The following is a 14,957-nucleotide window of genomic DNA, read 5'->3' on the forward strand; positions in this document are numbered from 1 at the left end:
GCTTCTAACTCAGCTCAAAAGCCAGGCCAGGAATGCAGTCCTGGACCAGAGATGGTGTCTCCTTGCAGAGTCTGGCCAGCAACAATTCTGCACAGGCAAGAGAAGAACACAAGCTATTACCTCCTTAAAATTGCAAATGTGGGAACATGAGGCCAGGAGGCTTGAGGGTTGTATATGAATGATTTTATTTAAGTATGCTGGGCACCACCAGGCAACATGGTTTGGACAGTGTGCGAGGGAACAGTCAGGCAGACCAAACGCACGCTAGACCGGATACAGCACCGTTCTGTCCAGTCACTGCAGGTTACAAAATGGAGCATTGCTGCTGCAAGGCCAGCAGAGGGGCTGGGGGGGATGGAGAGCACTGACACTGCCTGGCGCATATCGTCATGGAATCGAGAGGGGTTTGCTGCCTCCCCTCTGTGTGCTGCAGCAAACCAGCAAGAATGGAACTGATTTTCCAGCAGAAGGCTGAGCACTGACGATTCTTGCTTAAAAAACAGTCTGCTCTGATGGGGGTAGGTGAACAAGCAGCCTGGCCTCAGCTGGGAAAGATCACCACAACTGCCTGCCTACAGCCTCTCTGAGCCCACTGGTGAGACCCAAGAATGTTGTTCCTGCAGTGGCAACCACTTGCTGCTTACATTTGTCTCAGCTGGGGCTTTACCCTCACCCTTGTGGCAGTCCTCCAGATCTTATGCCATTTCTGTGCCCAGGAGTGACCCCAAGGTGATGTTTGGTGATGAACAGAAAGGAACTGCCACCAAGCAACTCCCGCTCCACTGCTACTGCCAGGTTCTGCAGAAAAGTAACAATGGGGGGGGGGGAAGAGCACCGAATAATGCACAAGAAAAATCTAAAGGGGAAACAGTGGCATGCCCCAACACAAGCGGGTCTGCAGGCTGCCCATGGCTGTTAGAGCAGAAGCAAAGCAGTCACCAGGTGAGCAGAAAGGCACCGCAGTGCAGCAGAACACAGCCAGCAGGACAGCTTCCTGCTCACAAACCTGCCACTCACACCAGCCTCCTGGTGGAGCTAATTGTCCTCTCCTTTGGTGCACTCCTAGAGAACAGCGAGGGGGGGTGGTGCAGGGCTGGCCGTTCCGCTAAGCGTGTGTGCGGTGCGCAGTGCGAACATCGAACACCTGGGTGACAGGTGTTTAAAGAAGACCCAAAGCATAATTCCCAGGTGCTGTGGTCAGTATTTGAGATATCCTCAGACATTTCAATAAATAAAACAATTTTTACATTACAATGCACCTTCCCAATTATTATTTTGCCCCAGAATGGATAAAGTACACAAGAGTTATGCCTGGCTGTGAATACATGCTCCCTTTGCCCTGACATGGCAGGAAGGAGGGAAACAGCCTCGACTCTTACAAAGAACACGAGAAGTCAGCACTGTAAATCTTGGCAGGTTGAGGGGGAACATACAAGTGCCTTCACGCCCATTCCGGGGCACTTGCTTCCAGAGGAGAAAAGGTATTTAAAACAAGATACGAGAGAATAACCGTCTAGTACAACGATAGCTGATTAGATTTGCTTTGTTCTACTCCATGCAATACAAACTAAGTCCTATCGCCAACTTCTCCAGCTGTGGTGCAGACCCCACATCAGGCTAAGAAGTTACACACGCATACACGCACTCACACACCAAAAACAGTGGGGGCAAATGGGCTTAACTGTTGAGAATGTGCTTTCTCTTAATAAAAAATATATTAAAAACAACTTCAAAAACCTACTGATGGAGAAGACACTGCTAAAGAAGGAAGTAGCTATGGGGTCTCAGCTGTGTGTTTCCAGACAATCCAGGCATTGCAGTTAGGCTGACTAAAGCCTGCACGAGCAGTCTGCAGTGGTTGGCTCCCTTCTGGCTTGCCAGGCAGTTTCTATGAGCTGTTCCCTTTGTTTTTGCTTGTTTGTTTTACAGTGACAGATGTGATTGTGATACGGAAAATAAAGGACTGACATGAAAAAGGAATGGGCCGTTCTGGAGAAATTCAGATTGGTACTTTCTCCTTTCCATTAGAAAAAAAAAACAAAAAAAACCCCAAAAAAAATAAAATAAAAAAGTTAGTAGTACTAATACAACCCTCCTGCTGCTGTCGTCTTTGCTCAGTGACATCGGGGCATGCTGGCGCACACACACACACACAGGCAGCTCTCAGACACTCAGACTCAGAAAAGCGAGTTTAAGTGAGTCTTCGGAGGAGACTGAGGACAGGTCCCAGGGCTAGAAGGTTTTTCGGTGGATGGCACGAGCTCCATCTTCTTCATATTCCTTTTTCGAAACCCACATTTTCTTAAAGGTGTCCAGAGAGGCCAGGATAGAGCCACTGGGGAGAGACAGGCATGCTATGGGTTAGAGGAAAACTTTGAGGGCACTCTCATCATATCTCTGCAGAGATGGGCTTTTTCTATCATGACACTTGCCCATGTGAGAAAGGTGCTGAGGCTCACAGTTACCTGTGACAGAAATGCTCTCTGCAGTCACTCCCTCTCCTTCTATCTGCAAACGTGCTGGCACTACAGAGCCTGGCACTAGCTGACCCCTCCCACACGACCTGCTGACTGCTGCTCCAGGAACACACTGAGAATCACCCAGCTGAGCAACAAAACCCTCCTGACACACAGCACCAGGAAGGACAACAGCATCGGAGACAATGGGCTGCCTCTCCCCAGTCCCCTCCCGCAGCAAGACATGTTGCTGTGCAGTACATACCCAATCCATGTGGAATACAATCTCTCCTGAGGAGCCGATATCTGGGAGAAAGAGAGAATCAGTCAGTACCTTCCTGAGCTCCAGTCTGCTCTCCCTGACCCACTGCCCCTACTTTGCTCCAGCTAACGCCTGGCAAACACAGATATGATCTCTCCCAACAGAAAGACACCTGGGCAGTCCCCCCAAAACAGCCTCTGTGGTCCAGGATCCTGGACAGGGGTCATGTTGTCAGAGAAGCCATCTACTCAGTGATGAAACCAAACTGGTTTTCATCACAACAGCAAATTGGTGGGCTGTCCCAGTCAAGTCATTTCTGGTTTGAAGCAAATGGCAGCTGCACTCTCAACAAGGTTATTTCAAGGTCACAGAACAACACAGGTAGTGTTAAACACAAGAGATTGCTCCTACCCTTATTTTGACGTCCTTCGGAGCTAGTTTCTTCACTTCACTCAACAGCCTGTCACCAAAGCCTACACAAGACAAAATGTGTAATGTGAGCACCTCAGCAAAATCCCAGGTTCCATCCACTAACAACGTGGACATGTCCTGTGTAGCCCTGTTCAAATATCCCACTCCAGATCTTACAGAGAGACTAAGTTTGGGGAGGCACATAACACAGCCAGTGAGAGAATGGGATTTTGTCTCACTGAGATGTCAAACACTGGCACAACGGGCTCTCCCTCAGCAGCAACTTGAGTCAAGCAAACCTAGTTTTTTAGCTAGGACCTCTTCCTTCCCTAGGCATTCCTCCTCTGTACAGCCCGTTTTTACAGGGGGTTGAATGGGAAGACCAGGACCTATTTGGAGATGTCAACCTGTGGATAACAGACTGATGAGTTCTAGCAGAGGGTTATCTTCAGGTCAGTGAGTACCAGCTGAGCCCTGAGGGGATGGGTAGAAACCTTTCTGCACACACATAGCCAACACTTCATGCAGGACCAGGACTGTTGGACTCTTTTGCACACTACAAACCTAAAGGAACCTTAGGAGATGCAAGAGCCTTTCAGGTACCTAGCCTCAAATATTGTGAGTTACAGCAAAAGGAATGAACACAGCTATTCAGTCCTGACACAGGCAGAAACACTGAAGAAAACAATAAAAGCTCTTAAGTCCAGGAAGTGATGTGTGAGGGCAGAGGTGTCTAGCATACCCAGAAGACTGTGATGAGGACTCAGAAAAATCAGGCAGTAACTGCCCCAAGAGAGCAGAGTTCCCATAGTTCTCACCCCACAGGTCAAGTTGGGTGATCTGGGTTATCTTTCCAGTTTCACATGAGAAGAAAGCAAGAGATCATGTACGTCACAGCCCACAGAAAGAGAAGAGGCAGGAACCTTTGAAAAGTGTGGATCCTCCAGACAGCACAATGTTGGAGAACAGCGTTCGCCTCAGGTCCATGTCTGACTTTTGAATGGCAAAAACAAGCACTTCATGGAGTCCTTCACATTCCTCCCCTATCAGGTCTGGCCGGAATAGGAGCTCTGGGGCTCGGAAACGGGCAGGGCCAATCTGCAAGAGAAGTTAGCACAGAGGGAAGAGAGTAATGTGGCTGTTCACTGCCTACAGTTGGGCCTGCCTTTCTTAGGTGAAACTTCAGAGTAATGAAGTTTCCTGGACATTCATGCGAATGCCAATACTGCTCCTACAAAGGGCACCATTTCCATTTTGTAGATGAAAGAGACAAAGAAGCTTGCTGAGCTCTATACAGTAGGTCACTAACAAAAAGGGAGCAAATCCAGCCCTGGTACTGGAGGTAAGACCTGTATTTCTTCTCCTTCAACTATTCTATAGTGGGCTCAGTCTTCTGAGGAATATTCCTAACTCACTAATCAAAGCAACTGTTCCTGCACAGAAAACAATTCTAGGCAGGGCAAAAGCCACAAATAAAACCACTGCTGAATTTAGTGAGCTGACAACCACCCACACTCCACAAATGATCTGCATAAAGTTTTGCTAGATCAGAGCCTGCACTCAAACAGCTCATGGTCATGCTGCATCCTTACCCAGGACTTCCAGAAGTTGTTAAGGTTTCTCATAATGTTTTCTTTCCCTAAAAATTCTAGTGTCCAGTTCAACAGCCCAGGATGAGTTCTGGTCTTTTAAAGTTATCCCCTGCCACCTAACACCACATGAAATTTCCCATCACTAGGTAGAAGGCTGCTCTGGAAACCCTGTGCTTCACAGGAGGAATTCTCCCAGGGTGGTCCTTACAAACCTCAATAGTGCTTCCATCTGGCAGGTAGTACTGAGCCTTCTCAGTCTCCAGAGTCTCATCCTTCTGCGGGTTTATTGACAGGTAGCAGGCACGCTGGAGAGGAAACAGTCAGGGAGAGGGAGATGATAACCCATATACCCCTGGTAAAATATTTTTCTCACTAATAATCAAAATCCATGTATTCCTTTGGGGAGACCAATTTTAACACTATTTTGTGTTGAAGAACTGACATTTTGCGCTCACATCAGGTAAAATACCTTGCAATATCCCAGTCGTGGTCCCTACCTGCCACAGATTTTGCAGACCCTTGCCCTGAAGGGTAAACAAACGCTAGTGAAAGACATCAGACCCAGAGAAACTGCAGCACAGATAAACGCAAAATGGACTCTAAACCACCAGCCCATCTTCACCTTCATGTTAACAGCCCCTCAATAGTGATTAATGTGACCTTGACTATAACTCACCCAGAATACAGGATGGCTGAGATTGCAAGGGACATCTGCAGGTCATCCTGTCCAGTCACCTTGTTCAAGAAAGGTCCCCTACAGCTGGTTGTCTGGGACCATGTCCAGGTGGCTTTTTAACATCACAAAGGATGGAGACTCCACAACCCTCTGGACAACCTGTGCCAGCACTTGATTACCCTCACACTAAAAAAGTTTATGTTCAGACAGAACCTCCTGTACTTCAGTTTCTGCATCTTGTCCTATTACTGGATATCACTGAAACGAGCCTGGCTCTGTTTTCTCTGCAGCCTCTCTTCAGACATTTATATACATTGATGAGACACTCCCCAACCATCTCTTCTCATGGTTCAACAGTCCAAGCTCTCTCATCCTTTCTACAAACAACAGATGTTCCAGTCCTTTAATCATCTTAGTGACCCTAGACTCCCTCAGGTAGATAATGGAGTTAGGTGCAGAGCTCAGTAGGCTGGCACTTCCCGCCAGATTCCACAAGCCACAACTTCCCTTGAGAAGAAATACCCACTTGGATAAAGAGAAACAAGACAGGGCATCACCTCCTTGATGGTCTTGACAATCTCAAACTCAGAGGTGGTATGGAAGTCATAGCCTTCCTTCCGGAGATAGAGGCGCAGGAAGCGTGAGACATCGCGGCCAGCGATGTCAATCCGCATGATGGAGTGGGGCATGGCAAAGCCTTCGTAGATGGGAACCGCGTGAGTAACACCATCCCCGGAGTCCAGCACCACTCCTGTGGTCCTCCCGGTCGCGTAGCTACACAGGGACAAAGGGTCAAGTCAGAACAAGCAACTCAAAGTGAGCCCAAGCACGCAGCACATCCACACTCAACTCAGGGAGCAGAGATTTCACACAAACAGAGGCTAAAAAAACCATCAAAAACTGAGGTCTCATCACAGTTCAGCAAATTCCTGAAAACTCTTCATTACAGAAACTGAGTTTCAGTTCTTACATGAAAAGGGGACAAGTCAGACATCAGTGAGATCTTCTACGGGTTTTTTTTGGTTGTGAAAGAATGGATTTCACGGCAACATTTCACGGCAACATTTCACAAACACAAATCGAAGACAAAAGACACTTACAGGCTAAGCACAGCTTGCATGGAGATGAACAGTGCTGGCACATTGAAGGTCTCAAAAAACACCTCAGCAGCACGCTCTCTGTTCTTGCGCGGGTTTAGGGGGGCTTCCGTCAGCAGCACAGGATGCTGGCAAAGAGAAGGAGGAGTTGTGCTGCAATAACCAGGAGGCAGCTAGGGGTGTGTTCCAGAAAATTTCTGCTTATTTATTCACTTTTGGAACCACTGGTGCAAGAGGACAGGTAGAAAGGAATCATTTCAGCTACTGAGCTGTATTAGACTGTGAATAATCTCGATTAGGTTGGAAGACCAGCAGGGTTCTGGTCTAATTAAGAAGCACTAGGAATCATACTCTGTGAGTAACTCTGCCCCATGATGGACAAACAAGACTCTCAGTGGCAGAAGTCAGTCAGATTAGCCAAAATACACAGACCCTAAGAAAGGGTGAAGGCACATGGTCTTAGTACGAGCAGACAGAAATACTCCTACTCCACTTATACAACTTATACTCTCAGACATGTAATAACCTTTTGGTCAAATCCTTCCAGACCACAGGTGTGTGGTTTTCTCCTTCCTCACTTCAAATCATGTCACTGCTGAGTGGATATGCCTGATGTGCAGGCAGAACAGGAAAGGTTAGAAGCGCTTGGCCTAGAGCACAATCATTAGAGAGTGTGAATAGAAAATGTGAAAGGTAGATTTTCAGTCAGGCCAGAACATCATATCAGGAGAGGAATTCTGCTTGGAACTTCTTGTGCAGCATCGCCTGAGAGGTGAAAGAACCTAATTTAATGACAGACACACATTTAGAGAGAAGGGCAAAGGAAAAGTCCCAGAGTTCCAAGGCTCCTGGTGTTACACATGCACTGAATGACACCTGTGCCATTACATAATGAGGTCTCTCACCTCCTCTGAGAACGTCTGAAGCTGGTCTTTAGAATACACATACTGCCAGATGCGCTCCATGTCGTTCCAGTCCTTCACTATGCCATGCTCCATCGGGTATCGGATCGCAAGGAGACCTCTGTGCTCCTGAGCAAACAGAAAGGCCAAGAGAACATCAAGAAACTCAGTCACATTTCTGAGCCCTGTGACTATGATTTAATGTCAGACTCAACTTGAGTTTGCATTCCACTACAAAATAACTTATCTCTATCATACAGGGAAAAACCTGAAAATTAATCACAAACATCTCTCCCAGAGGAGTATTCACAAGATCAGACAAGGCCTTTTTATACCAAGTAGAAAAGTCTGACATTTGCAGAGCACATTCCATCCTAACACTTTTCAAGCCAACACACAGACACCTATCAAATGGTGGTACTGGGGAATGCAGTTCAGAGGGCTCACAAGAAGTGTGAGACCATATGACTATGTGCTGACAGAAACAGAACTGTGGAAAGCAAGCTTTGTGTCCATGCCAGGGAGACAAAGGCAATCAAGTAGGGTCCATTTCTAAAGTTCCCAGTCAAAAAGATGGGGATGTAATGATACAGACCTAGAAGTAGCCTAGAAAAAAAAAAAAGACAGATATAGAAGGTCTTGAGAACGAGGTCTGTGGTCAGCAGATTGGCACAAGAATTTCATGAAGCTTCCCACTTCACCTTGGACACACTTAGAAGTGACAATCTGTTCTGTTCTTCAGGTCTAACACTGATAACCACGGAACCACAGCCCCTCCTTACAGCATCATACAGAGATATATGGAGAAGTAGAGTGTACAGGTTTTCTTACCTCTGCCTTTGGACCAATGAAAATGTCCCCTTCTAAAGCACCAGCCATAACACGAACGTGCTTTGGTCTGCCCACACTGGAACAGAGACAAGAGTATAAATGTTTCTACGGAGGGCTCAGATGCACCAAAGCATTATGTACTCTGTGTTCCTCTTTGTCCTAACCACACTCTCTAAAGCAATGGGTGGGTCTGGGGGCACTACAAGGTGCAGACAAACCCAGGTTTGCTCGAAGCTAATCTCAGAATCAGAGGTTAAGAGAACAGATTGTAGAGAGTTTTGAATTGGTGGGACACAAGCCATCTGAGTCTGGCCACATTTTCACTGATGACTCAGGATTTACCTGTTCCAATGGCTAGACTGAGCAATTGTCTGAGCTGGTAGATCCACATGGAGGTGCCTGATCTCAGGCAGGCTTCTGAGATTAGACATTTCTGGTCCCATACCCCACCACCTCCTACAGATCACACTGCTTAAAAAACAAACTAAAAATTACTCATTAAAAATCTACTCCACTGAAAATAAAAGCCAGTGACTAATTAGAGTTCTTGATCCTGCAGTCTTCATCCTGACAAAACTCTCAGAAAACTTCCAAGGAAGTCTGGCAGGAATCAAGATACCGGACCACCAAAGAAATATAGAGGTCTTCACACCTCTCATCCCAGCTTTGGCTTTTTCCAGGTCCTCTTCCTTATGTCTACAGTCCAAAGAACCCTACAGGTTTGGTTGTGTGTTGAACCTGACGAAGTGATGTCATCTTTTATGATGTCTGTCCCCCCCCAAAAATCTAAAAGTACTTAACAGCAGAGATCTCCTCTCCCTGATGCTTCTTTGCAGCAGGCAGAAAAGAATAATTCATTTCTCCAGTTACAAAACTGGACCATTCTTCCACTCTATGTATCAGAGAATTGGTACACAGTACTAAGAACTTACCAAGACCAGCAGAATACTTACTAGTTGGGAAAGCAGTATTTTGGTATTTGATCGCCTGCAAAACCTGCTTTAATCACACCCGAGCCCTGTGGGAGCAAGAGACAAATGCATGAGCTTATCATTCACTCCATCATCCTCATAAGTTTTAGAGGAGTAGCAAAGTACATCAGCACTGCCAGATCCCTTCCTTTCTACTTGGAATAAAGCTCCCTAGGGACTGACTCTCTGGGCAGGGTTGGGGATGGGAAGTGGCAGCTTGGCCACTGGAGGGGTGTGACAGACAGCAACACATCACACAATATCAGCACAACCACCTGGGCCCCGGCACTGCTCCATGAGCACACCCAGACACTGCTCTGTACAGACCAGTATCCTTCTACCCAGTGCTACTCTGAGAAACGCAGGAGGCTGAATCTATGCTCCACAGTTTTCTATCAATCTCAGATACTCTCTGGGTGGAGGAGAGTACTCCAGAAAGCCAGGGAAGTGCAACTGAACCCTGCCAGCTTCAGGGGGTATTGGGAGGATGATGGCTACAGGCCTCTCAGAAGTAAATTTGGAAAGGATGGAGGGAAGGTGGATAAAGTCAGAGAAGCGAGCAGGAAAGGACTGTGGGAAACAGGTTGAGTGGAGACTACGGAAAAGAAGATCAAGTGGTAGATAAACTAGCTAACACTAAGGAGGCAGGCCACAGAAATGTGGTTAGAAAAGACACTGGAAACCAACCAGCCTAGTGTCTGGAAAGGACAAAGGTGTTGGTCAGACTGCAAAGGAAAAGGCTGGAGGTAGGAAATCCAGCTGATGGAATATTGCTTGTACAAAAGGAATAAGGAAGAAGAGATGAGGTATGGCAGTCAGTAAGGCACAAATCCAAACAGCCTTCTACAACATTCGAAGCAGCAAACACAGTGGGTAAAACCAGCCACAGCGAGGCCCTGGCAGGGAGTCAGTGCCAGGCATCCGGCCCTGCAGCTCCCATCCCTGTCCGGAAGCACCCTGGAAACCCCATCATCAACTTGGATCTGTGCTGACTCCTTCCCCTCCTCCATTTCCTCTCCCTGCACACGGGAATGACATCTTGAAACAATGAGCAGCTTGCAGGAACACCCAAGTTTGGTAAGGAGCAGATTTTCATAGGATCTCCTCGGATAAGCCATTTCACTGTTAATCCCAGACTACCATGGCAGCAAGCTCTTCTGCAGAAAGAGAAGCAATTCTGCTTTACCCCATACTGGGAGCAAAGTGTGTGAGTTTGCACTGAAAGCTGTGACCTGTGAAGTGCCTGTTCACTCTCAAGGATTCTGCAGCAGGACTGCTCTGGTTTTGAGGCCAAAAAGACATTTTGGCTGCCCCATAGCATTTTAAAATGAGTGGTAACACAGCTCCTCTGTAGCTTTCTGCTTCTCACCACCTCTGCGTGGGTCAGGAGGCTGAGGCCTCATGAGTTGCTCAGGGCTCTGCAAGTCAAGCCCTGGCTGCAGCGGTTCCGCCATCCCAGTGCCAGAGGTTACCAGCCAGAGCAGGCTCAGCAGAAAGGAATGTGGGGTGTCCCCAGCCTGTCCTGTTCACAGTCCAGCGCCTTCTTGCCAAGCTACTTCCATCAGCATTTTCAGCTGGGAAGCCCGGCTCTGCATGGAGCATGTGTGCTCTGTCACATGAGCCAGGGCGCTCCTGCCCTGAAACCGCCAGTCAGGTTTGCCAGGACACATCTGTAGGAGATGAGTGTCAGGAACACTCTGCAGACCAGACCTAGCTAGTTATAAAGCATATGGAAGGTAGATTGCTTGAAATCTCGTCTCTTGATAAACACCTGCACCCAAACTGGCTCCAGGAGCACACTCAAGCCGGCATCTGGGCAGGACTGCTCCCTCTTGGCAAGAGGGACTCAGCTCCAGTTGCATCCCAAGGTCTGTACTAACTGATACCAGTGTCAAACTGGCCTGTAAAGTGTTAAAAAGAGTTCCCTTGAGACAGACTCTTCTGGCTACTCCCTTCAAAGTGAAGCAAGGAATAAAACAAAACCACTGCTTTCATTTTTCTTATCATAGCTTATAAACAACTCTCTACCTGGGAAAGAGTACCATACTTTGTCAAGTCTCAGAGCAAACAAGCTGAATGCAATAACTTAACCACATCAGAATACTGCACTTCTTGAATATTTTATTCAAGATAATGACTGATCTTGCTGCCAGCACAGTCTGCTGCTGGGAACTGGTTTCAGGAGAACAATGATGCTCCTATTTTAATTTAGAGATTAAAACTTCCTTATGCTGGACCAAAAATTACCCAGCATGTCCTGCTGAGATTCCCAGCAAGTTATGTATTTTAAGATTTACATACTGAAGTTCAAAGTTAACTGATGTGCCGGTAGTTCAGAACTCCTACTTGGAGTCAAAAACAAGTGACTGCTTTGAATGTGGTACGATGGGGCTTCAACACAGTTGTGCTTCCAAGTGCCTGGGAATAAACCAAGCACAGCTGTTTGCTATCTCCGCACTACAAAGACCTGACAGCACTTTCTGACCTATTCAATTTTTCTTGAAAACATTTTACTTCTTTGCAGATACGAGTGCACTGAGTAAATGTGTTTATTATAGACCAGTTTGAGATTCCTACACAATGTGAAGAAAACATTTAAATTTTGAAATAACCCTGATTCAGAAAGTTTGAAGAACCTGTTTTTCCATTTTTGTTTCAAATAAGAAAAAACCCGTGCATCTTCCCTTCTGCTACAAACTCTGATTTGATAGAACTTAAAAGAAAATTTACAAATTTATATGCTTCCACCAGTAACTATCCTGCCTGAGCTTTCATCCAATTTTTTATTTTTTTTTTTTTACTTTAATATGAGCAAAAGAATAGAAGAAGAAAAAATAGATGTAAAATGTAAAGGTCAAGGAAGATAAATTCATGGAAAATTCCTGTGAGTACCATGAAGTAACTGAACATGCCTCATCCTCTGGCTCTGTAGCCAGTCAGTTTATGGATACATTCATCTTGATGCATGAATTTAAACAGAAATCACCAAGAGTCAATCTACTGCACAGCACTTTCTACGGAGAGTGCACATTTATATTGTCATAGAACTCTTTTATTAGATACAGATTTTGTAAGATCAAGAACAAACCAAAGACACAACAGCCCTTACTGACAGCTCAGCTGCTTAAATGCCACTACTTAGACTATAAAGCCAAATTTTATCCTCTTTTTATGAAACAAGGGATAATTTCACAGAGGTCAAGGAATCTGCGCTTTCTAAGGCTACCTTTGAACTATCTACATGTGCATAAGGTTCAGCAGGGCTCCCAAATCACACAGAGAGAGCTTCTGGGACTGCAAGATGAAGACAACTCTTAAGAATTAGACAATGAAGAGCATTAAGGTTGTGCTGAGGTACAGCTCCAACCTCTCACTGTACATTACAAAACTCTCCCTGCTGAAAACCAGAGCACTGTTTGGTAAAGGGAAGGGAAAAAATCCTCCTTGTTGAGTTTTTAGCTACGTCCTTTAATGGCCTTTTGGAACACACAGATACTAGAGCACCGCCAGGACTAGAGGGGGTAGAACTCGTTCACCAGGTCACTATCTCATTTACCCCTTCCTACCCTCCCACACACACCTCTCTGAGGAAAAGCAGCAATGGAACAGCCGTGGGAACGGCAGTACCTGCTCTGTGCAGCTCCACTTCCCATCCTGCCTGAACTCCAAAGAGTACCAAAAATGCAGAGTCACCACGAGGCCCCTCTGCCCACGGCCTGCAAGTGTTTGAGGCAGATGTCACAACAACTGCTCCATTCTACTGCTTGTGCAGGGAGGGGAAGGGAGGGAGCTTGCTTATCAGGGAGGCAAGAGGAAGAATTGGCTTTTATAAGACCAGCTGATAAAATGAAAAAAGACACAGAGTCAGCTGCTGGCACATGAGCCCTTCTTCAGCTCTGATGCAGGGGTGGCAATCATTGCGCTAAGTAAGAGGACATGCTGAAATTAGATACAGGCTGTTACTGTGTGACTGTAGCTCCACAAACTCATCCTCACGGCACCAGAACGCCTAGAAATAACTTTAATCGTCAGCTAATCACTCGACAACACAGCAGGATCGGTGCTGCTCCAGTCATTTCTAAGAAAAATCAACCTAACACACTCTTTAATATCCTCAGTAAAGGAGATACATGTTTTCCTCAACATGGTCAATTATACTGCTTAATCTCATTTTCCATTAGATGCTTTCCTTCAGTGTCTAACCTAAATCTCTCTGTTGTGATTCCAGGGAAAGAAACAACACCAAAAGTGTATCAGAGAGCTCAATGCGTAGAGAGGAAATTGGGATCAATAATAAAGAAGGGGTCAGAAGAATAACTGGCTTGATCTGAGAACACCTACAATCACTCACTTTATGGGGACATAAAGCAATAAATTGAGAAGTGCCAGGCTAGCAGATCCACATGTCATACAGTAAAAAGATTCAGCAGAAATTAAGCTTTTGGAGAAAGAACGGAGCACAATACTGACCCTTCAAAACAACAAAATCTGAATCCCCGGCAGTAGAGGTCAGAAGGGAGGAGCATGGATTTGTGACTCACTACACTGGAGGAGGTTCCCTCCAAGATACGCCCTCCCACCCTTTCCTGGATGATCCTTCCTCCTGGGAGGCCAGCTTGGATGAGGCAAATCAGAACTGGACCCAGAAGTACCAGGCATGGAATCACTGTCATTCATCTCCAGCCGAGCTATTGCCCACACAGGTGCATGTCTGCTTTGTGCTAATGAGCAGTATCATCAGCTTGGAGCAGCCATCTGCAACACCACACCACGCTGTCAAACTACAGCTGATGCAATCTGTGCTGGGAGCAGATCCTTCAGGAGCACGGAAATCCAGGCCTTGGGAGCGGCACTCCCTTGCTGTGACCGCCGTGCTGGATGCACTGGAGGAAGTGCAGTACTGGGGGTGTATTCCCCTCCGCTGGGGCTGTGATGGGGACCTGGATGCAGGGCTCCACGCCCCGCACGGGCCGCGGGAGGAGCGGGGACCCCCAGAGCGCGTGGGGGTCCACCCAAGGCCTGACAGGAGCCCGCTGGACCCCCGGCCATATCCCGCCGCAGAGCACGCCGGGAGTGCGGCCACAGCCTGGCCCAGCACCCCCATTGTCCCCCCGGCACAAAGAGCGGCGGGGCGGGGCCGGGGCAGCCCCGCGTGACTGACAGCCCCCACTGCCAATGAGCGCAGGTGCTGCCGCGGCGGTCCCGCCCCGCTCCAGCAGGTACCAGCGGGTCGCCACGCTGACTGACAGCCGCCGCAGCCAATGGGGGCGCGCCGCCCCTCCCCGCCAGTGGTAGCCCGGCGGTGGCGGGGGCTGCGCCCCCCAACGCGGGGCAGCGGCCCCGCCGCGGGTGAGTGGCAGCCGCCCCAGCCAATCGCGGCGCGCCGAGGCGCGGCGGCCCCGCCCCCCGAGGACGCCGTGCGGCGCTCTGCGAGGGCCAGAGGCGGCGGCCAGGCCGGTCGGGGGGGGAGGGGGGAGGCGGCGGGCGGGGCGCGGCAAGCTCCGATGACAAAGGGATTGCGGGCCCTCCCCGCTCCCCCCGGTCCCGGGACGCGCGGGCGGCTGCACTCACGTTGTCTATCACGACGGGCTGGTTTGCTATCACGTCGTAGGACTCCATGGCGAGGACCCGCCGCAGCCGCCCGTCAGGGAGCAACAGCCCAGCCCTCGGCGGCGCATGCGCGGAACGGGGGCGCGGCGCCGCCTGGGTGATGTATTCCCGCGGCCGCGGCGCCTGCCGGGAGTTGTAGTCCGGCGCAA

General features: G+C 48.2%; 1 protein-coding gene across 1 annotated transcript; it reads right to left on the reverse strand.

Annotated features, from left to right (window-relative positions):
* Positions 1–168: 168 nt before the first annotated feature.
* ACTR1A (actin related protein 1A) lies at positions 169–14,909 on the reverse strand. The gene is made up of 11 exons (XM_064663157.1): positions 14,770–14,909; positions 9,181–9,245; positions 8,228–8,303; positions 7,400–7,525; positions 6,498–6,622; positions 5,955–6,171; positions 4,934–5,026; positions 4,053–4,227; positions 3,130–3,191; positions 2,722–2,762; positions 169–2,335 (listed from the first exon to the last, which is right to left on the reverse strand). Exons 1-11 carry the CDS (start codon positions 14,815–14,817, stop codon positions 2,233–2,235), a joined length of 1,131 nt encoding a protein of 376 aa, XP_064519227.1. The 5' UTR covers positions 14,818–14,909; the 3' UTR covers positions 169–2,232.
* Between the last annotated feature and the right edge of the window lie 48 nt (positions 14,910–14,957).

This window comes from Pseudopipra pipra, chromosome 8 (assembly GCF_036250125.1).
Source record: "Pseudopipra pipra isolate bDixPip1 chromosome 8, bDixPip1.hap1, whole genome shotgun sequence".
Taxonomy (NCBI): Eukaryota; Metazoa; Chordata; class Aves; order Passeriformes; family Pipridae; genus Pseudopipra; species Pseudopipra pipra.